Source organism: Dermacentor andersoni, chromosome 5 (genome assembly GCF_023375885.2).
Source record: "Dermacentor andersoni chromosome 5, qqDerAnde1_hic_scaffold, whole genome shotgun sequence".
Lineage (NCBI taxonomy): Eukaryota > Metazoa > Arthropoda > Arachnida > Ixodida > Ixodidae > Dermacentor > Dermacentor andersoni.
The window spans coordinates 199,010,626-199,034,817 of NC_092818.1; the positions used below are offsets into that span (position 1 = coordinate 199,010,626).

Here is a 24,192-nt window from a genome sequence, read left to right on the forward strand (position 1 = left end):
CCTAGCGCTGTCCGGCTCACAACATCGTGCAAGATTGCAGTGTGCTAGTAGCCCAGATACTCACCCATTTTTCTGGAACGGTTATTTGAAGAGAGATGCTGATGATGATGCCCTTGATGAGTTTGGCGCATACCCACTTACGGAGATTGGCCAAGAGTGGGGCAGACTTTGCTTATGTGTTCAGGTAATTAATTAAAAAATCTATAATTTTGTTGCATAAATTTAAGCGAGGAAAATTCAAATCGGTTCAGTAGACTGTCATTCAGTCAAGAGAAAAAAATTATATATAATATAAATGAGGCAATAAAGGAGGAATGAAAAGAATGATACGGTCACCAATGAAATCGGTTTGATTTAACAATGAATTTTTCTAAGGCGATGCACACATTCCTGTGTGAGTGCCCAAGCACAGACGCTCCGAAAGGCAGCAGTACCGGAGTGTTCAATGGCAGGCCGAGCTGTCGCACTGTAATTTCTAATGCCATTTACTGAGGGAGGAGAAACGCCGGCATTCCAGTAAGTAGTGCTCGATCGTCTCTAATGAGTTGCAAAAATGGCACGATGGGGATATTGCCAGACCAGATCGGTGCATGTAAAGATCTAGAGATGGGGCTCGACAACGCAGTCTCGTTAATGTGAATTCCCTTTGTCTTGTTTTGCATAATTTCCTGCTCCAATGGAATTGTAAGTGGCGTAGTTTCAAGGATGATATAAGATTTGATTTTGATATTAAAAGGATGTATCTTGTGAACCTGACAGACGTGATAAAACCCATCGTTGGAAAATGGGTAAGCAGCAGGCCGCTGATAGAAGCCTTGCCCAAGCTGTCTGCCACCTCATTCATAAATATGCCTTTGTGCCCAGGTACCCATATTAATCGTAAACTCCGCAAATGACTTGGAGCCAGTGAGTACAAAGTCTTTAATATATGTGACTCGCCGGGAGCAGTAAGTGAGGTGCACAGCGACAAACCATCTGCGATTATTACCGCGGTTGTCCTGGAAGATTGTACCTGGAAACAGCGATGCCCAGCCACAAGGTCATGTCTCTTCCTCTTCTTCTTTCTCCTCCAGCTTCCCACAATCTTGATTAAGACGTCCATTTCTCAGCGCTTTCCAGGACCTACCTGTCAACACGCCAGTTAAACACGTCTGAGAAACTGCTTGGCTAACAACATAGCCGGAGCGGTCCTCATTCCCTCTATTTTCATTTTCACACAGCGTGCATTACAACTTTTATTACGTCATGATCATTGCACAGGCCACCTCGCACGAAAGTAACTCGGAGCATATCTTATTTCACAATTTTCATTGCCATTCATATTACCTACCAACTGAGTGACTGCCCTACCAATGGGTGAACGAATGCCGGTTAATTGCCAAGTCAATGTAGGCAGCGAGTGCGTCGTGTCCTGATTTGTGTAGCCATTGGTTGTTCTCTTCATTTATTGAAATGACAATCTAAAAGGAGAGCTAATAAGAGCATAATATCCAAGGCTACTTCTTTTGGCTTAAGTATACAGAGAATACCGCAACCTTGAACTTTAAGAAGGGGACTGTTTCCATCTTTCTTGCTGAAAATATAATCCCAAAAGAAAGACATACTTAGGCGACCTCTATCGCGTATTTCTCTCTCAGTAATTAATATTTTATGTTTTTGTTCGACCACTCTTCGTCGTGCCTGCAAGGAAGTGTCAGATTGTGCAGGAGTACGTCATTGCTGCAGGGAGGCTGACATTTTAAACACCTTTTATACCGGATTATCAACACTAGATGGCATTGTTTAATAGTTTAGCAGCTTCAACAAAAATTTGCATCCTCACTTTTCAAATATTGTTGTTCATTTGTAAGCAATATTAATTAAATAGAAGTTAAACAGACAAGTAAGCTGAGGGAAGCAACGAATTCTACTATGTTTCCATTACAAACCGTGTCCAATACCCCGCATGGGTATATGTGTCATGTGTTAAAGCCGACCGGTAAAAAAAAAAAAAAAATCACCGACCATTACGATACTCCCTCTCCCGGTCACGGCGACCGCAGTTCGATGGGGCCGAAATGCGAAAACATCCGTGTACTTAATATAGGCGCACATTAAAGAACACCAGGTGGTTCAAATTTCCCGATTCCCCCACTACGGCTTGCCTCATAATCAGATCATGCTTTTGCTACGTAAGACCCTACAATTTAATTTTGTTTCATTATTCTCACTCATGTGAATTTCGAGCACAGCTGTTCAGGTGTTTTGAATTCGCGATATATTGTGGCAAAGAATGTGATTCCGAACGTCGGGGTCCTCTCGGCGACGGCGCTGAACCTCTGCTCGGGCAGCTCGTTGAGCGTAGCAGCGGCAGACGAAGCACTTGCGCCGGTTGCGTCGTGAGTACGGGAACGCGTGACTCGCCTGGAGTGCATTCTCTAGCGGCGGCGCAGGCGAAGTAGCGCATGCGCAGTGGGTCCGAGGCCCACGCCCGGCGCGCTCGCCGCACGCCTGGTCGCCGCCGTGAAGCACAACTCGTCGGGCACTCCGCTTTCCTCCTCACCCTTTCTCAATACTCCGCTTTCCACCTCGCGCTATCTTCGCTCTCGCCGTCATCCTTCGCTTTGCTCGTTCGCTTGCCGACGCTCAACCCAGAAACGGGCACCCAGGAGCTGCGCTCTAACAACAATAACAACTGCAATCTCCCTTAATGGGTACGCGCCATAAAAGCTCAACATAATCAACATCGACAACGCTCTCAATATAAGATAGACAAGCTGGCTTCGTATCAGCCCATGTTCGAAATGTTCATGTCCACAGAACATAAGTGCCCGCACTTACAGGTACTACACCAGTAATGGTTCTCGTCATGCCATATAACTGACCAGATTGATGACATACTTTAAGTGGGAGTATGCGCCACGTGTCAACTTGGTTATTTCGGGCTAATCGTGCGCGGCAACGCCACCGCAGAATTTATACAATTGATTTTAATACATTCATTAACTGTGCCTCACGTTCTTCACGATATCACATACACAGGGTTCTTCTGCGCAGCAAAACATAGGTCCGATTGTATATTGTAGCAGGAGCTACGAAAATGTGTTTCGAATCAAGCTCACTGAAATTTTGCAGATTTAGAGGCTGAATGCACAACAAGTTATTTGCGACAGGAACGCTGGTGATATTGCTAAAAAACAGCTCAATACAATGGCGCATCGGGCCCACCTCCTCAAAGATAGAGGTATCTTTATTTTATGTTGTCGTTGTCATTGCCTCAACACATGGTTGTTTAAATACGAGTATTTCTTAATTCTTGCTGTGCTATTTAAAGAAAGGGTACAAAGAGATGGCACACCAACTGGCTTACTTCGTTTTCTTGTAAATAACACTGTCATTGCGATTTTTGTCGTTTTTTGTCTTTAAGTTATCTTTGTCCTCAGGAAATAAACGCAGCACTTATAAAACATTTCAAACAAAACATTATTTTATTGTGTAGTATTAACTCTGAAAAAAGACAAGCGATATCAGTGATGCATTGCACAGAACTGCGTTTCTCCGTAAAAGTATACCAGCTAAGAATTTCAGTCAGTTCTACGCAGACAATACCATAACAACGGCGAACATATGTCACAAGGCAAAACCTACGTCGAGTAAAATTACAGGACCCTTCAGTTATAAAAAGTTATAAAGAGGTTTCAGCAGCAGCATTGGATAACTTCCCCTTATGGAATATTTTACTTTAAAAGAAAGAGCAGCAACCATGGAGGCAGTGAATCAGCTTTTCTGTTTCTCACGCAGTGAGAAGCGGGAACGCCCACCTAAACACGCAGCTATTCATACCTCGTCCCAAGCAAAAGTTCAGAGCAACTGAGGCAGTAGCGTTTTTTTTTTTTTTTTTTTTTTGCAGTTCCAGCGCCCACTTTACTCAGCTCGGATCACTGTTTCGTCGCCGGGTTCCGCGATCACCTAGTGGTCGCACCCAGAGCGATTGTAGCCGTCGTTTGGACTTGCCGAAACGTTTGCTCCAACCTATGAGACACCCCTTGTTTGACCACAGTTGGGGACTCGCAAGGCGAGGGAAGTGCTGAAAATGCATCACAAGTAAACCTTAGAAATCTATTCTAGCCACTCTCAGTTCGGTCGCTCTGGCTCGAACAACATTAGAGATCCACGATTTTTGGAAAATTGCCGCCAAAGTCTCGTCTTAACAACACAATTGTTATCGCACGAAAAGAAATAAAAGGAACACGAGGGAAACACGAAGAAAAAAACAAAGCACAACTGGTCTCTTCTCGAAGCTGACGCAGCTAAGCGAACAAGCCCGGCTAACGCCATGTTCGCTTCACTGTTCACCCTAGAGATGCACGTGTGGCGGGCAAATTCACGCAACGAGCGATGCTTCCCGAGCATCCGTGTGGAGGCGGTAGTCGCACGCACAATCCGTCAGATGTGCACCGCACCTCGCGTTCCGTCTCCAACGAACTGCGCCGGCCGACGAGCGGACACACGGCGCACACGGTTCTTGCGTCCATGCTGTCGACAGCCGTCACACGAAGACCTCGTGGTCGGACTCGGAGTGGCTGGAGCCGTAGTGCAACTGCACGCCGGAGTCGTAGGCCTGCGACAGGGCGCGCCGCCGCCTCAGCTGAGCGGCGGCTGCGCACCGACGACAGCCTCCCGGCTCGGACGAAGACGACGACGAGGCGAGCGACTCGAGCGAGGCCGGCCTGCTGGGTGGCTTCACGGCGGAGCACTCGCCGCGGCTCGTCGTCGCCGCCGGCGTCGCTGGCCTCGTCTCGCGCGCCAGCCTGAGCTCGGCGATGCTCTGGTGCAGGCCGAGCAGCTGGCCGAACAGGGCGTTGTCCCGTTCCATCAGGCAGCTCTGCGCCCAACAGGTGTGAAAACACACGCACGCACAGTTGTTTCAACGTGAATGAGTTTTAGGGTGACTTGAAATTCTCGTCGGCATTTATTACACAGCGAAGCTGTATATGGCTAAAGTTCCGCGCACTTTTGTTCTCAGTGAACAAAACTATCATCATCAATTGCTCATAAGCGAGCATTCATGCTCTCGTAAGCAAGAAAGATATGCAATGGCTCATAGCCCCGTAAGGCAGAGGCTACAAGCACTCAGAAAAGTGAAGCGAACACTGCTTAGATTCTTTCTAATCACGCATACAACATATAGAACAGCATGTCGAAAACTGTCATCATTAATGGCTCACACCCCCGTGGCAATGGCTCATACCCCCAAAAACAAGCAAAAAAATGCAATGACTCATAGTCCCGTAAGGTTCATGGCTACTAATTTTGCATGAATCAGCTGCGATGACACTACCGCTGTTGTCGTTGTCGGTGATTTCAATGTGGATGTGTCGGTACCGAAAAGGGAGCGGTTTAGGCATTCCGTGTTGCAGACATATTCCTTGCGATGTCACCACCCAGCGGCGTACGTACATCGATTTGACATTATCAAAGAATGTGATTACAGTTGCGAGGGAAATCAGGACCACCGATCAATACAATAGACGACTGTGCGTACCTTTCGTGACGATAACCACCCATCAAGACAGTAAATAAGTTCGTACCTTTGCTTTATGTGTCACCTCCGTGTCGTGTGCTAAACAGCTTCGCTGGTCAACCACCTTCGCAGAGTATAATGGCTCATGATTTTGTATACTAAATGACGGCCATGGAACAAGCTCGAGGAAGAGAGATTGCGTTCTGGCGCCCTGGCGAGGCATTGTTCGTGTGTAGGCGAATATATACGCCGGCTAAACATTGCATTTCAGTACAGAGCTTTCTCAATTCCTGCAGTTAAGGCCAGTTGGTTATGCACTGTTTCGCATGAACGCGCTGTTTTACACAAAACGAGTATAACCGAGTTTATGGCTGAAAATGTGGCGAAGTCGCGGGGAAGAAATTATTTATAGATATATTTATATCTGTAACCATATTTCTACTCTTCACGAGCATTTCGAATAATTTTCTGATATCGACGTTCTTCCTTTTTCTTAAGGCGGCTGATCTCGCGGGAAGGGCTAGAATAGAATAAAAATAAAAAAGTAAGAGTGCTTGCGCTCTATAACGTAAAACTATTCCAATATGTTTTTATTCCAATCTCCTGACGTCAAATTTGCTTGACCACCGATGCAAGCATCGGGCGGTGACCCGCACGGTTGCCTCAACAGCCCAATCAAATTAACGCTGTCCTCATTTATAGAAGGTCACTTTTGTTTGCTTTAAAAACGAATAACATTGCCTACACTGAGCGGCTCGTCTTATCTAATTGGCTGACAAGAGGCGGGGAGCACGCTCAAGTGGAGAAGGTTTCGATGGGGCCGAGCCAGTGCACTGAAAATCGATAACCTGATGAAGAGGGTGGTACCGGCATCTGCGATTGGCCCGCTTTACCTTACTTAGCTTGCGGTGGTTGGTCGAAAATCGCGGCGTCATGCAACAGAAGGTTAAGAATGCTGCTAAAACGGATCCTCAGCAAAAAAGAGTTGGCAGAGCGAGGTCGTAAACGTGCCAAAAGTGCTCGGAAACGTTACATGGCCACCCAAAAAGCTTTATCGTACGCAAATAAGCCCATGCTCTCCGGCAGCAGCGAGTAGCCAGTGCCTGAGCGATCGGCGGTGGCCATCTTTTATTCCTTTGGAACGGGGCAACCTGCGGCTATTTAGAAAAAAATACTGTTTTGTTCGGCATATTAATGCATCTTTAACGCGCCCACGTGACTTTGACGCGGTGAGTTATCGCGGTTTTGTGACGTCGCGTGGCAGGTAGGTGAAGTGGGTGCAGCCCTAAAACTTTTTACCAATAGCCGAGGTCTAATGGGGAAAGGCGCCGAATGATAAATAACTATTTTTCTTTTGTTCTGTCCAATCATGCATAATCAGTGTGTACGCGTCATATCCGATGGGGAGCTATCGCGGTTTTCGTGACGTCACGTCACAGAGAGGCGACGTGGGGGTGGTCCAAAAAAGTTTTTGACCAATCGCGGAGGGCTGAATGCAGAATTGGAACAGAAAAGCTTGGAATAGCTTTACGTCATAGCGCCCCTTATTTGTGGTGATAGAATACAGTGCATAGCAGGAAGGGAAGGCGAACAAAAAGCATGCATGCGCCGTACCGCCGGAATTAATACTCTTAACTAGACGACAGCGTGCATAGCCAATATCAAACCGAGTGGTGTCTGGAAACTTCTCGTGCAGTCTCTACTGAAATATTTTTCCACTTACAAAACCCGAGGGTCAAGTAGCTTAGTAATGGACACTCTCATCATAATAAAAATGAGAATATTAAAAATTCCAGTCAAATGCGTCCTCAGCTAAAGAAACGATGGCCTTATTCATAAAAAGTTCATATGCTAGAACTGTTCGCAAGAAAAAAATTCAGCAAATGCTTAGGTTGGACATCAGCGAAAGCGGCCTAGAAATGGCAAAGAGCACTTACGAACGAGCTTTGTGAATTAGGCTCGAGGACGACAACGCACCAAGGCTGACAGTATGCAGCGTAAAACTGTGGAAGCCAGCAACAATAATACAAAGGTCGTTTCCCTGCGAATCCTGACATCATAACATACTACAATCTTCTCGCAATATTATGCGTTGCTTAGGGTTTGTACTTACGGTGACAAACGGGCTGATATTTCTAGTTGAAGCCCTCTTCGGTGTTGCACCCGAGTGCCGTTTCACTCGAGGGGTAAGAGAGGACAAGACCGCGGAGGAAGGGCTGTATAGTGACAACACAGAAGTGCATCCTATAGCTGCCACACTTGAATATCGCGGCCATCAGCGCTTATTGGCTGGATTGTACGATACGTGTCAAAGTGCCTGTACGTCGACAGTGTGCAGCCCGACTGACACCGTGATCTTGACCTCACAGGCGGAAGACAGCGCGAGGAGGCTCCGCCTCGCCACTTGAAGAAAATGTTGAAGAAAACGGTCATCACCCGCCGCGCCGGGCGGTGCCGACGCCTGTTTTATGGACCCCGGCACCATTGCGCCGATCATCAGGAAGTGCTCTCCTGCGCCCAGAACAATGAGCCCTGTTCTGCATTTAGAGCTTTGTGGCGTTGTCCCCGAGACTTCAGCAATCGTTGGCCTTAATGTCTGCGAACGAGGGCACTCATTGTGCCCTAATGCGATTCCAGTTTTTGGCACCCTGAACTCGGTTGCAAAAGCCCCTAGCAGGAGCGACGCTTCCGTGCTGAACGGGTGGTGTCAATATTGCTGACGTTCGATACCAGGTGCGCACTAATTTAGCGGGAGGGAGGCGTGGCCTGTCATTAAGGACACATCGAGGCAAATGAAAATACTCTCATGCACACAAACTAAACATTCGTGAACCGAACTGACTTTGAAAAAGTTCTTTAGGCCTATCCTGATCGCCGACTCCCAGCGGTGTACCACCAACACAAACTGAAATGCGAAAAAGAATAAACGGATCAAAATACCCGTTACGCATCATTACATCAAATTCTAATGCGCAACCACTCCTTCGTCATTTTCTGAGCATGGTGTCGTGCGAGACATACGTTTCGAAGCTTAACTTAAGCCAAAATTACAAATGCAGACGAACCTGAACCCATGATAGCGCAACAACGTTCTCGGGTCATTTTCGACTTGTACGCGTTCAACGTATGCTGAAAGTATAGTGTTGTCCTATATAGTTTTGTCGTTGTCATGGTGGTCCCGGCTTGTATTGACTGGATCGGCCACGAAAGGCAAGGATGAGCAGATGGGTGCGAAGGATACGGTGGAGTGATTTCATAAATCACATTGGTCACTTGGCGGCACACACCATATCCGCCGGCGTATGGGAAGAGCAGCTTTTCGGAACCGCCGAGAAGTCGTGTTAGGGAGCACGGCAAGACAAGCGGTTCAGTGACAAAGTGGATAGTCCTGTCGTAGTATATTGTAGAGGGACTTGTTGGTGGATCTGGGACTTGGAAACTCGAGTGCGAGCAACTTGACGTGCATGGCCTGCATGGGTAGTATACTCTCTCGAGCATAATCAGTCCGTGGGAACCCAAAGGAAGGCACCAGCGTGTCGAAATCCTACATTAACAATGTAGACTTTCGAGCGCATAAGACGGAAAAAATAGGGGGGGGGGGGGGGGAATATTCAATGGACTCAAGCCTGGGACTGTCGTACACAAATGTCTCAAAAGGCAATACAGCGTCCAAATCCTAGCTGGTGTTAGGAGAACACATACATTGCCAGCATATCGGTAATCGTTGGGTCCAGGTGTTCCGTCAAGCTGCAAATGGTAGTCCGTTAACTTGTGTTGTATCGAGCGAAATATTTAAAATGCTCAAACCACGTTCAAAATGAGATGTCTACCCCGGTCGAGCAGGAGCTTCCGAGAAGCCCCGTGCTGGATTATGATGTTACGCAGCAAGAAGTCTGCAACATCGGTGCCATAGCTCGAGGGAAGTTCACGAGTGACGGCAAACCACGTCGCATAATCTGTGGCAATGGCGATCCGCTTGTTTCCAGAAGTGGATAGAGAAACGGTGTAAGTAAGTTGTGGCCGACGTGGTGAAATTATTCGTATGGAACTTCAAGAGGCTCAAGATGACCAGCAGGCGATATATATATATGTATATATATATATATATATATATATATATATATATATATATATATATATATATATATATATATATATATATATATAGTGTCACCTTTTTCCGGCGTTGACAAATGTCGCACAAGGCCACGTAACGACGCGCTAGACGGGACACGTCAGACCAACAGAAACAACCGCGTGAGAGAACGTAGTGGCGTGATATATGCCGAGAAGTCGCGTAGCTTGGCCAAGAGAGTGGAACGGAGGTTTGTCAGAATGACAAGCAACAGGTCAGAAATGTTCGGGATTCAACTGAGACGATATAAGTTGTAACAAAAGCAGTGACACCCATTCACCTACACCCTCCTGGACACAGGCACTGCGGTGGGCGTATGTGATATATATATATATATATATATATATATATATATATATATATATATATATATATATATATATATATATATATATATATATGTACATCTCTGTCTGTATATATATATATAGACAGAGATGGAGCGGAAAATTTTTAGATTGCTATTCCAGTCACATGGTATTCCCGGGGGCCCTGAACGGTATACAAGAGGCAGGCACTGCTTCCAGCGGTTTGTTCAGCGCCGCTGGATAATGATTTCCTTCCACTTGCATTTCTTTTGCCTGCGGCGTTCGTCGCCAAGCTCGCTTTCACGTCTCGGTCGTGTGCGATTCCCAAAGCCCGCCGCCGAGACAGACTCGTCCCAAGTGGGCCGGCTCACCCACGCACGCGGCGCACATGCTGTGCCGGCCTTCCCCCTGCCGCTTCCAAATGATCGTTTATCCACGCCAACCATCACTCCGGGCACCGCGCCCAGCCGTGGGAATCGGCAAGGACGGCAAACGCCGGAGACATAACGCCTCGTACTCGACGGGGGCGTATTACCACATATTATCGCAACTGAACGTTCTCTCCGGAGCTTCGTGCTATCATTAAAACGAAATCGCCGTTGGAATTTCTGACGACACCTCTGTTTCTTAAGACGCTGGAAAACACCTGCCTGCCTTTTTCACAGCACTGTATGTTTAACAAAAATAAATTAAATTCAAGAGGCCTTTCGGCTATTTTCTACAGCTCCTTTAAGATGACAAGCTGATGACAAGGCTACTAGCTTCCAATAATGACGTGAACGTACAGTGCCTTGGGTATTGTGTGAATCGGATGGTTGACTATCACGCAGGCTACGACAATTTGCAAGGCGCTGAAATGGGCAGACTGCTTCGTCATTTTCAGACCTAATTATTAAGCTCTCCTAACGATGAACATTTCATTGATGATAGGTTAGATAATTCAGAAATACTGACGTCACTCCTCAAAGACAAAAGCAGCAAAAACACATAATTAAAACACCTGGGGGATAACGAACAAGGACAGCTGGCGTAACAACAAGCCAGCGTTTAAAAAATCGGCTTGTGCGGCAGCGCTATTAGCGCAATCGTGAAGTACTGGGTAATGAAGAACCCTTTACTGCTTCCACACCACAGCGTATAAACCTCCTGGCAGAAAGAAATGCCCGAAATAGCACGCCGAGGTTCCTTGTGCGGTGTGTGCCCTATAGGCGTCATACTGTCACCGCCATCGTGCACCAAGGGGCGAGAAAAACCGAATGGAAAATTAAGTTGGGTTTGTTACTAACAACGGCCCCGAGTCTCGTTTATATTGCGCGTTTTGCCAACCACTGAATAATCATTGAAGATGCGTGTACTGAGGAAAGGACTGCTGTTCCTGCAACTCAAGTAAGAGTAAGCCTATTGATACGATCTCGACCCGGTGAGGTGGGTCTTCACCGCAAGAATCAGGAAACAACGACGAAGCCGGGCATCGTGATAATGAAAAAAAAAAAAGTAGAAATGATTATATTCACTTCATTGGTACATGGATGTGAGTCTCACCTGAATCTCGCGCAGTTCTATTCACAGATGGGTCAGCACGGCTTTAAATATTGTTGTTGTTGTTGTCGTGAGTGGCCGTGGCACATTCCCACAGCGGGGGATAACCTCTGGCGGTCCAGTCGCCGTCTTCTTCCCGAGCCTGTCTTTCCCTTTTGCGCATCCTTGGTGTCAGTTCGGGGAAAAGGGGTGACGTCGTCTTGACATTTGCTTTTTGCTTCTATCGTTTTGTGTCAGCTCGGGTAAAACCGTGACGTCGTCTTGACGATCGGTTTCTTCTTCTATCCTTTTGTGTTAGCTCGAGGGAAAACGAGGTGGTGTCGATTCGGAGAAGAGGGCAATTATGTTGACGTGGGGAAGCCCGTTTGAATGCTTCTCACACCTGACAGGTCGATCATAACACTATAATGTTCAAATGTTGAGATAGGGCATTATTGCAGCGATAACAAAAGTAAACAAACCTTGAAATACAGTGCTGCAGATTTTATACAGTTCTATTATAGGTGCACTCGTGTGGGTCGCATGTCACGCAAATATATCGTGTGCGCGGCATTAATACTTGGCGTGTTGTTATTTATGGGCAAAGCAAGGCGTACTGTATGAAGCGCCGCTTAATGCGGCCTAACCATACATTAGTGTTTACGCTTTACGCACGTGCTCTACATGTTAAATTAGTTGTAAGGTTGGCTTCCAACCCGAACTTCTATTACTTGCTGCCAACAGGCGCGCCAATTTTATGCATGTTTACACATACGGCGTTTTACAGTGGTAGCGTTATTTGTCTTAATGCACCGCTGATTTGGTTGCCGTTTCGACAATGCCATAAATCATTCGTAGCCCCTACTTGATGTGTAAAGGAGGTAGACATCTGCACTTTCGCTTTAGCAGGTGAATTTCCAGTTACTCCATTAGTTTAGTACGGGGACAGTAAAGGACTGAGGACCAATTGAACGAATGAATGTGTGTTGTTTATTGGCGCAAGGACCAGTCATGGCCAGAGAGCGCCATGCCAGTGTTAGTGACATCGCAGTGGAATGATGAGTTCTATGAAGTTGATAAGACGTGGCTGTAAAGGGGCCTTAAGAATAGTCGCTGTAAAGTGAGTAAAATATGCGCCTAATAAAATTATGGCGATGACTGATGACGTGTACTATGACGTGTACCATGATTTGGCTAAAAAATGATACGGTATACAAAATATATCAGATGAAAAACTTGTCTAGAGCACTACTGCCTCACCATGGCCTTTGAAACACAAGGTCCTAGAGGCGTGCGCTATGCAAAACTAAACTCGCAGCGGCATCCTCTAAAGAGAGGAAGCGCTACGAATTTATGGGGCTAATAACATGTAAGACATCTTTCAGAAAACATAGGACTGCATTAGTACCAAAAACGGTTCTGGACCGAGAAACATAATAGGATGAAGAGGAATGTGCTGCCAGTATGCTAGGACAAAATGTCTTTCTCTCAGATTCGGCTTCCCGACACTTCAGGAGGACGTGGAGGACGGTCAGCCTCTCCCCGCATCTACGACAGGTTGGAGGTTCATTTCCAGTGAGTAGAAAATTATGGGTGCCAAATGTGTGTCCTGTTCTGAGACGGCAGAATAGGACATCTGTTCTGCATGATTTTCTTGTAGAGGGCCAGAAACCTAACTGTGGCTTCATCGCGTGCAGCTTATTATTTGTTTCCGCGTCCCACATGCGTTGCCAGCGGTTCCGCAATTTCTTTCGTAAGAAAGGTCTCAGATCTGTGATAGGCACAGTAGCAGTAGGATTAACGGGTTGCGATGCAATTGACGCGGCCATCTGGTCCGCCAGAACATTACCCTCGATGCCCATATATATATATATATATATATATATATATATATATATATATATATATATATATATATATATATATATATATATATGGGCACCGAGGGTAATGTTCTGGCTAAATGCTGGTCCACTTCTGAGCAGTGGGTGGACAGCGGGGATAGTTTCGGTATCGGAAATAAAGCGTCGTCATGACACTGCAGCCAAAGAAAAAGTCAATAACTTTTGCATATGTGGCTCTATCTTTTCAACCTACATCGCAATAAAGTCATGCCATTTTGTGAGCAAATAAAATGTGTTTTCGGCTATTTTCTTTTTCGGCGTCGTATATTTAGTCGCTTTATTTGTTGCACCCGACGGGCGGTGCTTTCATCCTCACCGCTCCGACTGCCATTCTGTTCGTCTGCTCTTGCCGCTCTCCACTCACGTGCACGCTTTTTCGTATGCTCTACAGTTAACAAACTTTTTCCCGTGCGCTGGAACGTTCCGTCGATGTCGGAAAAACTGAGGAAAGGGCACACGGCGTGCTGTGTGGTGTGGCAACTCGGGGAGCAGGGCGAAATTATTCCGTTTCCCAGCAGACGAGAGGTAAGCACGCTTTTTCTGCAGTCGTTATGAAGACACGCGGCTATCCTCATAAAAGCAGATATAGGACAAAACGAAAGATCTTCCGCGGTTCTTTTCTAGTGAATATATTTTTTCTGGGTTGGCGTGGCGCATTTTTCTGCGGTGTTGTAAGAATTGAAGCTGCTTGTTGACAGTTGCTCATGAGCCGATTGAGGCTAGCTGATGCACAGATGGAAATTTTGCTTCGGTATATGTTAGCGGTTGCCCTTCATCTTTTCCACCAGTGGAAAACTTCCAATTTTTATTTGCCCAAAGTTTTTGCTGGTTGCACAAATTGGTTTTACTGGAGGGCATTCCACGGACCAGTTCTTTGTTGTGACATTACCACGCTTGAATGTTCATGAACGCCGCTGATGCCCCCCCCCCCCCCCCACCACCCCAAAAAAAAAAAAACAATTATGTAGAAGCAGTCACCGTTTGCGTTTTGAATTACACGAAGTTTGAGTTACCTGCGCGAGAATCGAAGTGCGCTTTACTTTTAAATCTCTAGGTAGAAGGACAGAGTTTTCTCGTCGCTTCTTCGTAATCTCAAAATTGGTTTATATTTTATGTGTTCTTTAATCATGACCGCGCGGTTATGCCCGTTTTTCAGATGTGACATATGGAAAAATTACGCTGAATGGGAAGTCCTGACGGGGCTGACATGGTAGCAGATGTATATACAATGGCTACCGCTTCTGCTTGGACTACTTCACAAAAACTAGGTCAACCCGACCAAAACAAGACTGCTGTGGTGGGCTATGCCGGCTGTTGGAGTGGCAGAGCGATACCTGATCGATGAAGGTAAGGAATAAAAGTTAGTAGTGGGTGCGAATCTGTGCTTCTGTCATTCATTATTTTCGTACAGAAACCAATAGAGCATGGCGCAAGTGCCACGAGCTGATGATGATGATGATGATGATGAATCCTCAACAAATGGCACAAACCCACTATGGGGGATAGGCCACGAATCGGGTGGTAATATGATTGAATGAATAAAAGAATTTGGTTAATAAATAACGAACACAAAAAGTAAAATAAATATGTAATCCAAGATGAAAAATAAACTGTGAATACCTGAGTAAAACTAGTGATCAATACTATAGTAAACCTTGCGTTGATAGGAATACTAAATTATTAAAAGAAACATATACTTGGACTTGGGTAAGCTAAATTTTTGAACAACAATACTAGAAGGATTTAAACTGTGTATTTGTGCTTTTATATTTTTTGGATTTCGTAGACTGAAGTAGAAGTAAATCAATTGTGGAAACTACGGCGAGCGCTGTCTTTTCCACGTCGTATTCTACGGTGCCGGGTGCCAGTTATACGCAGCAAAATTTGCCCCACGTGTGCTGAGAAACTTGCAACCTCCTCTTTCAAAATTATTACATAGCTACCATACAGGGATCTTGGGATGCTAGAATCTTTTTGAGCTTACTTCGATAATGTTGTGCAAGTTACTAATGTTGTTCGACACACTTCACTGGTTTCATTAATATAGCAAAAGTAGGGTGGGGTACCTTTAGGCAAAGCCACGAATAATATTAATAAGCAAAGAAAGCATGCTGTGCCAGAAACGAGTGCTACAGAAAAGCTGAAACGCTTTCGCCTCCTTATTGTGTCGACATCGAAATTCTCATGACGGATGGCCCCCAGCCAATGATGACATATATCACTGGTCCTATGCGTCAAACAGGTCGCACGAAACTGAGCCTATGAGTTCTGTTAAAGAAAGTGCATAATGCACCTGTACTAGACCAGCAAGCAACCATTCTGCATAATGTACATTCAGCGTATTAGAGGATGACCTTCAAAACCATTCAAAAGAAAATTCTGAGGCGGTTGCCCTGATGCATTGAATGCAGCCGAGTTGAGTTACCTTTAAAAATATTTCACCATGTTCTAAAGTTGCGCGTTCAATAATACGGTTGTGCATCACTCTGTGTTTGCCCAACTTCAATTAAAGATCAACCGCCGATTGAAACATTTTTCTCCTGCATTTACTGATTCTTGACAAAAGAACTCAGTGCTTTTTGTTGTTAGCTGTCTTGGAAATGCGCCATTTATGTGTAGATGATGCTAGAACAAACTAAGTGCATTACAAATGTTTAAGAAACATCTGCAATATACTCGTGAGGAATTTCGTAGTGATACCTTGTTAGCAATGTTACAGCGCTGAATTAAGCTCTACTGGGCTTACATGTTTATCGCGAAATAAAACCAAATATGAAAAAAAAAAGATAGACATTTTCAATGTAATTTGCTAAGTAGTTATCGGCACATAAGCACAATGAGAGCTATTCAGAAAATTTACTATGTATAGCATGTTTTTTGGACTAGGAAGTATATCCGTCGTATGGAATAAAAAAGGAATTTGTTTTTACTGTTATGCGAAAGATGTGGATCTGCTGCTCTTGATCATCTTTTTATTATTCGCAAACAACTATTGCGTCAAAAATTGCTTTGTTATACTCGCGTTGTGCACAGTAAAAAAACATGGCCTCTGTAGCCCTTTTCTGTCTGAGAAATTTCAGGAAGCTGCCTTATGTATGCATGATCGTAGTACAGAATGCGTACATTTGTACTGAATAATGAGATACTCAGCTCTATATTATTGCGTTGTGTATTGAATGACTTGCTGTGCGATAGGTTACTATTAAAAGCAGTGAATAAACCATATTTTCCAAACTGTTTATGTTTTGCATAACAAAATAGCCGCGTGCCATGGCGTGATGGCTCGCGCATCTTGAACAAAAAAAGATGTTTTCACTCAGATGCGTTGCAGATATGTGGTGATTACGTCAGGAAAAGTAGAAGCCTTAGGTTGTTGACAACAATATCTGTAAGATGAAAACCATCTGAAAGAAAAAATGCAGGCGGTGTTGGTTTCTGTTAGCGCCTGCAGAGAAAGTGGTGCGCTCGTCGAGCGCATAGCAGACGACAAGCGGGATGACGTTTCCCCTCGCGCATCAACAAAACCGTTTGCATGACAACATGCTTAATCTCTTCTGTTTTTTTCTCTCGGCAGTTTTGCCTACCAAGCACCAGGGGAGGAATTGGTGCTCGTGGCGCAGCTCCCGTTTACCTGTCAGCGCCCCGATAGCCCTGGATGGCAAGGTCGTGCCGGGCTATCTGTGTACAATCAGCAATATTGCCTCAGTAGCCTGACAACCTATTCTTAAGGCGTGCTTCACTTCACCTTATTATTTTAAGGGCCCCCAGGATTGGGGGTATTACATAAGGAGTGGGTAACAAATTAAAAAAAAAAATTAAATACACAAGGCAGGTGATTGCGGCGATGTCGTGTGGAAGGCCGCTCCAGTCCGAGGCTGAGCGTGGAAAGAACGATGAGGCAAAAGTGGTAGTGTGCGCTCTTGACCGAGCGACTTGAAGGGGATGACCAATGCGGAGTGAAATGCGTGCAGGAGGACTCATGTAGAGTGGATAATGAAGTGAGCTGTAAAAGAACCTATGGAATAAGTACATAGCAGCAATACGACACCGACAAGCCAGGGTTGTTAGGCCGGATTCTGCTTTTAACGATGATACACTGGCATTGTATGAATAGCATGAACGAATGAATAGCACGAACGAATGAATAGCATGAAAATGAATCTGAATGAAGACCACTAGCCTATGCCTCGACGCAGCCAACTGTGCAAGCTGTACCAAGCGGTACATTTATTGCCATATTAACGTACCACTTTCACTCAAATGCTTCTGCAGGGCTAATCGTCTAGGTATATGTGCATCAAAGATATAGCGGGCGTGAAGACGTCCCTTCTTTCCGTCAGTGTGAAACCTAGCATTGAAAGAAAATGACCATCCTTGTCTATATATGTGAGACCAACAGTGATGTGCGCCAGGATAAAGTCAGCCTATCCCAACCATGGCGAAAGGGGGCAAGAGTCGTGAGCGGAATAATCGCAGTTTGCTCGGCTTCCTTAAAGCGGACCTTCGGGCAGAGCAGGGCGTTTTCGCGATTCGCCCAGCCCGAAAAACGCGGCCCATCGCGAGGGGACTTTGAACGCGCTTTCCACTGCCCTGGAGGCAGCAGCAGTGCCAGAACAAACCTTGGGCTTGCCAAGTGGGGCTGGAAGTTTCCCCCCGTGATTGGGCGTCCTCCTCGGCAGCGCGGACGCGTGCACGCGGCCGCGTCACGGCCGAGGAAAACAACGCTGGCCGAGAGGAAGGCAGGGCGCCGGCCAAAGTGGGCCGCCGGAGAGGGCCGGACACGTCACGGCCCCGAGTGGCTCGAAATGATGCGGCATGGAGCGCTCGGTGAGGGGCGCTCGCGTGTCGGCAGTCATTGATTGACCGTTTTAGTAACGACCAGTGGGAATCGCCATGTCAAACGTTAACTCCCAAAGGGTTTCTTATCCTGTCTTGTAAGGGGTCGTTGTCTTCCCAGCGTCTCCTGTAATGGCTTAAGACAGATCGATTCACAAAAAGAGCTCCGAAATAATTTCAGACAACGAAAAAAAGAAATGCCAAGTAGAAACCATATCAGTTTGTTGGGTCAGAGAGCTTTCCGACATGACGTGAGCGGTGACGCGTGAAAAGGAACAAGGCCGCTGTAGCAACATTTTCAGACGACGTGTTTGACTGCAAGAAATTACAAATGCTCCCGCATATCGCAACTTTAGATGAAACAATATACCTGCTTTGGGAATGTTACACTGCCGAAACGTTTTACGGAAACAGCCAGACATGCTCGCTACTGGCAATAACAGTCCCGCGCACTTTGTTTAAAGAAACACTCGCCGCAGACTCACCACTCGCGCATGCTGGTACCCCACCGATGTCACCACCGCTACGAACGGCACGACGGGCAAGCACGTAGTTTCTCATGAGGACAAATAGTTGAGCACGTTGGTGTGTATTCACAGTGGTGGCAAGCTAAGCGTACGTACATCACAAGAGGAACGACCAGAACAGTACATGTGCGGACTCTACAGGCACCTGGCGCCGGACAGAGGGCGCCGCGACCTTCTCACTTAAAGGGACACTAAAGGTTACCAGAAAGTCAAGTTAAGGTGATAAAGCAATGCGCTAGAACGTCTAAGGCGTCAATATAATCGCGAACAGGACTTTAGTAACCGAGAAATTGAGGTAAATGCATGACACGATTTGAGACCCCCCCCCCCCAGCGACATTCCGGTACTAGCCCGATGACGAAAGCACTCCTCATCATAATTTATGTCACTAGTACTCAACTACCCGTATTAAAAAGATAATTTCATTAGATTATGAGACGGAAGAAAATGCTACTTGTCTACTTCTATTGGATTGTAAGAAAAAATAACATTTTGACGTTACCCTCGAGTAGTATGGGTGATCGACAGGTTTCGTTTTCGCTCTACTCTGCGCGCTCGACTTTGCGCCGCGCGCGCTTCGGAGTTTCAGTTGTTTCTTTAACGCGTTGTGCTGCGGTGGTCCTGCTGGCTCGCGAAACTTGCATTTGGACCAAGCAGCGAGAATGTCACTTCCATGTGACGTCGTGGGATGCGCGAACGGTCCGCGGAACTTGGCCAAGGGCAGTTGCAGCGGCGAATCCAACGTTACTTATCACTGTGTGCCAACGAGTGAACCTTTCCGTTCGAAGTGGTTAAGTGCCGTACCTCTGCCACAGCGCGCTGGCAAAGAGCCGAAAAATCACGTAGTGTGCTCGCTGCACTTTCGTCCAGAGGATTACGAGTTCAACGCCGACTTACTGAAGTCGCGTGAAGTGCCTTTCAAAGCAGGCCGTCGTCATAGTAGTACGCGACGACGCCGGCAGCGCGAGCCCTAAACAGCAGGTCACGTTCATCAGTGCTTAAATCGCTGAACTCGAGCCCAGCATCGCGAGCTAATGTGTCGTTGTCAGGGTCATCCATTGCAACGAGCGTCGAAGTTGGCGTCATAAAACAAAGAACCAGCTTATCGTCGTGCGCTTTCCCTTCCGCTAGCTACCATAGTTTCGCTTTCGCGCTGCTGTCGGCTCTGTCTTGGCTCTGTTTGTGGCCGCGCGTTTGCGTTTTCTGCAGAAAAGCCGTAGCGCCGTCTGCGGGAGCCGTTTTACTCACCGACGGCGCAACGTCACCATGTGACCATGACGTCAATACTCCTCGATCGGAGGGCGGGTGATTTGAACTGCGCTGGAGGAACGCGGACGCTTCAGAACGCATTTTCTCTTAAAATAAGTCTCTTCTGCGAGGTTTCTGGGATGGTATTTCAACAGTCCACGTTGACTTAATATTAACCTTTAGTGTCCCTTTAACATCACAGCGTCGTCGACACCTGCAGCTAGAGGTGCGAAGAAACTAAGAAAGACATTGAGAATCACAAGAACCCACCCGCCATCGTTTGCCTGAGTGTCACGTGCCGAACTTTACCGATTCATGCGGAGCATGCGCGCATGGACGTTTTCAGATCTCGTACACTCCTTGCCTCGTGATACGTGATCGGAGATGTCAGGGCGAATTCTTATATCATTCCACCTAGTCTGCTTCCACCGCTCGCAAGGCTGTGCTCTGGCGCTGCTATTCCCGTGGCACGCTTCAGCGGTAGGTGCTTCAACGCACGCTATCTGCGCCGTGACGCTTAATTGTAGAGCGTCCACTTCTTGCCGTCTTAACGTAACCATGCGCCGCGCGTGCTGTGTGCCTGGCGATGTCTCGGAACAGAGCATGCTTCACCGGCAGACGTGCAGCTGTGGAGTGCCATTCACGCTTCGTCGTTTAATCAAGGCGACTAAATCAGCGTGGCCTGAGACTGACGGACAAGCAATTATGTTCCGTATCATCGGCTTTTAGACCGCCCAGAGCTGACAGGGGAGGCGAGTGCCCTCCGAGCCTATATGTATACGACTGGACCTGGCGGACGGTGACGCGGAAACAGTGACAGATCACTGCAGGACGACAGCGCCGCCCTCCGACGACCGCCAAGGCCAGTCTCCCGATCGTGACAGATTGACTGTCACGAATAGGCCACTAATTGATGAAAGGAGCCATTGGCGAGGACTCCCGTGGGAACGGCGTCGACAGGTACATTAGATTCGCCTGCACCACCTGGACCAGTTCACGATGTGCTGTACCCTGGCATTCATTTCAGTACTGCAGCAATGGCGTCTGCTGAACCCCGCCATTGGTTTCAAAAGGTGCAGGAGAGGTGCAGGGCTGGTTCATGATTTTGCTGCACCCACGCCACTGCCCGTGCCAACTTGGTGCAAGCGTACAGGTGCGAAGCAGCAGCGTAGCAGACGACGCAACGCACGGGCACCAGTGCCGTTAAAACCACGCTTGCGCACGTCTCATGTGCCTACGCAAGTGTGGTGTGTATTTACGCCCCAGTAGCCGATCGTACCTGCATTTTAGGACCCCTCAAACATACGCATTCCGTGCCCGTTAGTCGGATATAACATAACGCTTGTACCATATCCCTGCTCCGCGTCTTCACCTTGGCATCCGTTTCGAATGTCGCGCTGTGGCTGCACCGCAAAAATCGAGCTGCACAATTTCTGAACTTATCGTGAACCGCCGTGAACTGGTACATAGTCGCGCAGGTGAATCGAACGGACATGACATCAGGTTCACAGTTTGCCACGTGGTTGCCTCGTATGTGGGGGCGATTGTGCAACGTTGGAGAACAGAGAGTCCGGCAAAAAGGTGGGACGTCATGGGCAGGATATTGTGAACGGTTCGGCGTTTGTGAGTAGCCATGAAGAAGAACAGTGAGTTCCTTCGACGAGTGAAAGGGGGAAAAAACGGGATAAAAAAAGCGGATCTGGACAGCTGTGAAGATGCTCGGACATGCAAAGACTTAAGCATGCAGTGTGCTCCATACATGGAGCCGTTTTTGTAAAATTCGATCATGGACATTTGTACATAAACATTTTTAACATATCTTGAACGTCGCTCGAAACCTTTCTTCCTCCCGGCACCATCCATGGAACCTTCGTGGCCGCACGGACCCCCGGCTTCACAGAAGTGGCCGCAAGCGTGCGCTACGCCGGACTATATATCCGCGTTTTAAATCTCGTAAAAAATGTTGAGAAGAACCGCTATTCTCTATGCAAGTTCGTGTCTTTCTCTCCCTCTCTCACTGTCCACTCCTCTCACCTATGCTACTGTAGCATAATTCTCCTCTCCATTTAGTTATTTTGACCATCACAAATCAAACTTAGCAATCGCCACAGTACATCGAATAGTTAGACGGCGTTGCGCCTGGTCAACCATGGTTCGTGGTTGATTAATCTCTGGTTGATGCAAAGGTCCGTTTACCCTAAACATAAGCTCAACCGTAGCTAACTAAAGAACTTTGAAAAGTACTTTCCTACGGCATTCTACAACTTACTAATATGAATTACATAACACCTCTCCGATATTTATTTGTCGTTCAACTGCTCCTTTTCTTTCTGCGTGGCGACGTCTATTTCTTAACTTATCGCCTGCAATGAACACGACATCCCCGTATCGACTACATAGGCGTGGTAGCTTCTAAAGTCTGTATGGCAGGGAGTGAATCTTAGGTATGCGCAGGACTGCCTTTTTGTCCTCTATACTGTATGCTAACAGGAATATAGAAATGATCTGTTTTAGGGCACGGCGAGGTGCGCGAACGAAAATATTTTTTATATTTTGGTGACAAAAAAAAATTGACTCGTCATTTCGGCACTGCGAAAGTGGATGTCCAGCGAAGGTGTTCAAAACCCCCGCTACAACCGCTGAGGGGAGCATAGGCGCCGACTACGGGGGGCTCGAGCCCCATCCGGACTTTTCCGGGGGTGGGGGCTGACCCCTCCCCCTAACGTGTCAATGCCCGAGTTTTGTAACCCACATCATCTGAGGTTTCTTTTTACTTGTCTCGACCTTTTCACTTAAAATTTGATTGTGGCTAATAGCTTACTGCATCATTGTTGGCGCGGACGTGCATGGATTTTCATTCATACTTCGCTTTACTTCTGCAAATCCTGACAATAGCAGAACATGCGCATTAGAACTTCCAGCGGCGGCTGCCTCGTGCGTATTTTCTGACTTAAACATTGTTTCAAATTTCCACTCTAAACACTATGCACATAAACAATATATTTAGATATATACACAGGAAAAGATTTATTATATGTTTTAAAGAGAAGGAGGCAGCGAAATAACAATTGTTTCTAAAGGTGTGGATAGCTTATGCTTAAAGAATGAATATGTTGTTGTGTGTTCGCATCACTTCAAAATGTTTTGCGTGCGTTTTTGGCCCTGCAAAGAACGTGTAGGCTTTAGTGACCCCTCCGGTAGAGTCTTTTATGAACAGCGTGTGAAATGCACGTGAATGATGTGTCTCAGTCTCGCTTCTCCTTCCAATCGACTAGCCATATACAGCTTGGCTGTAAAACATCGTTATCGAGCTATAGTGCCTTATCTGCCGCGCCTCGGCCGAAGTAACACGTCGCGTTTGGTGTTGGAAACAAACTGTGATAGCTGTTGTCTTAGTGTAGGTAAAGTGCACGGATGGTCCTTTTTTTTTTTTTTTTTTGCCACAAAACCTATCACCACAAAAGCAAATTGACGTCAGTGCAAATGTTTAAAGTTGTGTTTTGTTTCGTCCCAGTCGCCATGTGTTTCTCTAAATTTACGCCGGCGTTATGATCTGTCCCATCTTCTTCGATCACACACTGAACCGGGCAGCATTAATTGGATGGACGAAATACTGGAAGGAGTGGTGGATGAGTTTCTCAGTGAAGTCCCGCTATCACGTCTTCTACTTCCGTGGTATCAGCGAGGTGGGGCACCAGCACACAGCAGTAGCCGAGCAAGAAACTGGCTGGATGCAACTTTCCATGCGAAATTGGCCGGCCAGGCCACCTGACCTCTCTCCACTCGATTTCTTTCTTTGAGGTTATGTGAAAGATCGTGCTTATATGATCGAGACGGACGTCAGACTAGGTCAAGGCAAGGATAACGGATGTCTGCCATTGAATTCCAGCGTAGGTCATCAAGAAAGCCACTGAAGATGTGATAAAGTGGACTCAGTACTGCGTAGCTGCAGAAGGAGACACCTATTCTAACATGTCCTCTAGGCAGCAGCGGGAGTTCAACGGCGCTTACGAATTCATAGATAATGAAGGTACACTGAAATCCGATGTATTTTTAGTTTGTTTTTTTGTGCAGGCGTCGCGACTGCCAATTCGGCTCCTTTAGAAGTGCTATATTTACTTTCTGGAACGCATCGGTTCTGCCTTTTCTCTACACATGCGTCGCTTCCCAGTCTGCTTTTTCGCTTTTATTTTTTCCCACGACCCTATTTTTG

General features: G+C 46.6%; 1 protein-coding gene across 1 annotated transcript in view; it reads right to left on the bottom strand.

The window, feature by feature from the left end:
* Positions 1-3,448: 3,448 nt before the first annotated feature.
* The window catches only part of LOC140212796 (uncharacterized), a 66,000-nt gene continuing 45,256 nt past the window's right edge, over positions 3,449-24,192 (bottom strand). Inside the window, exon 2 of the mRNA XM_050179582.3 lies at positions 3,449-4,864. Coding sequence (XP_050035539.1) covers positions 4,529-4,864 — 336 coding nt within the window. The 3' untranslated portion in view covers positions 3,449-4,528. The remainder of the gene's footprint in view (positions 4,865-24,192) is intronic.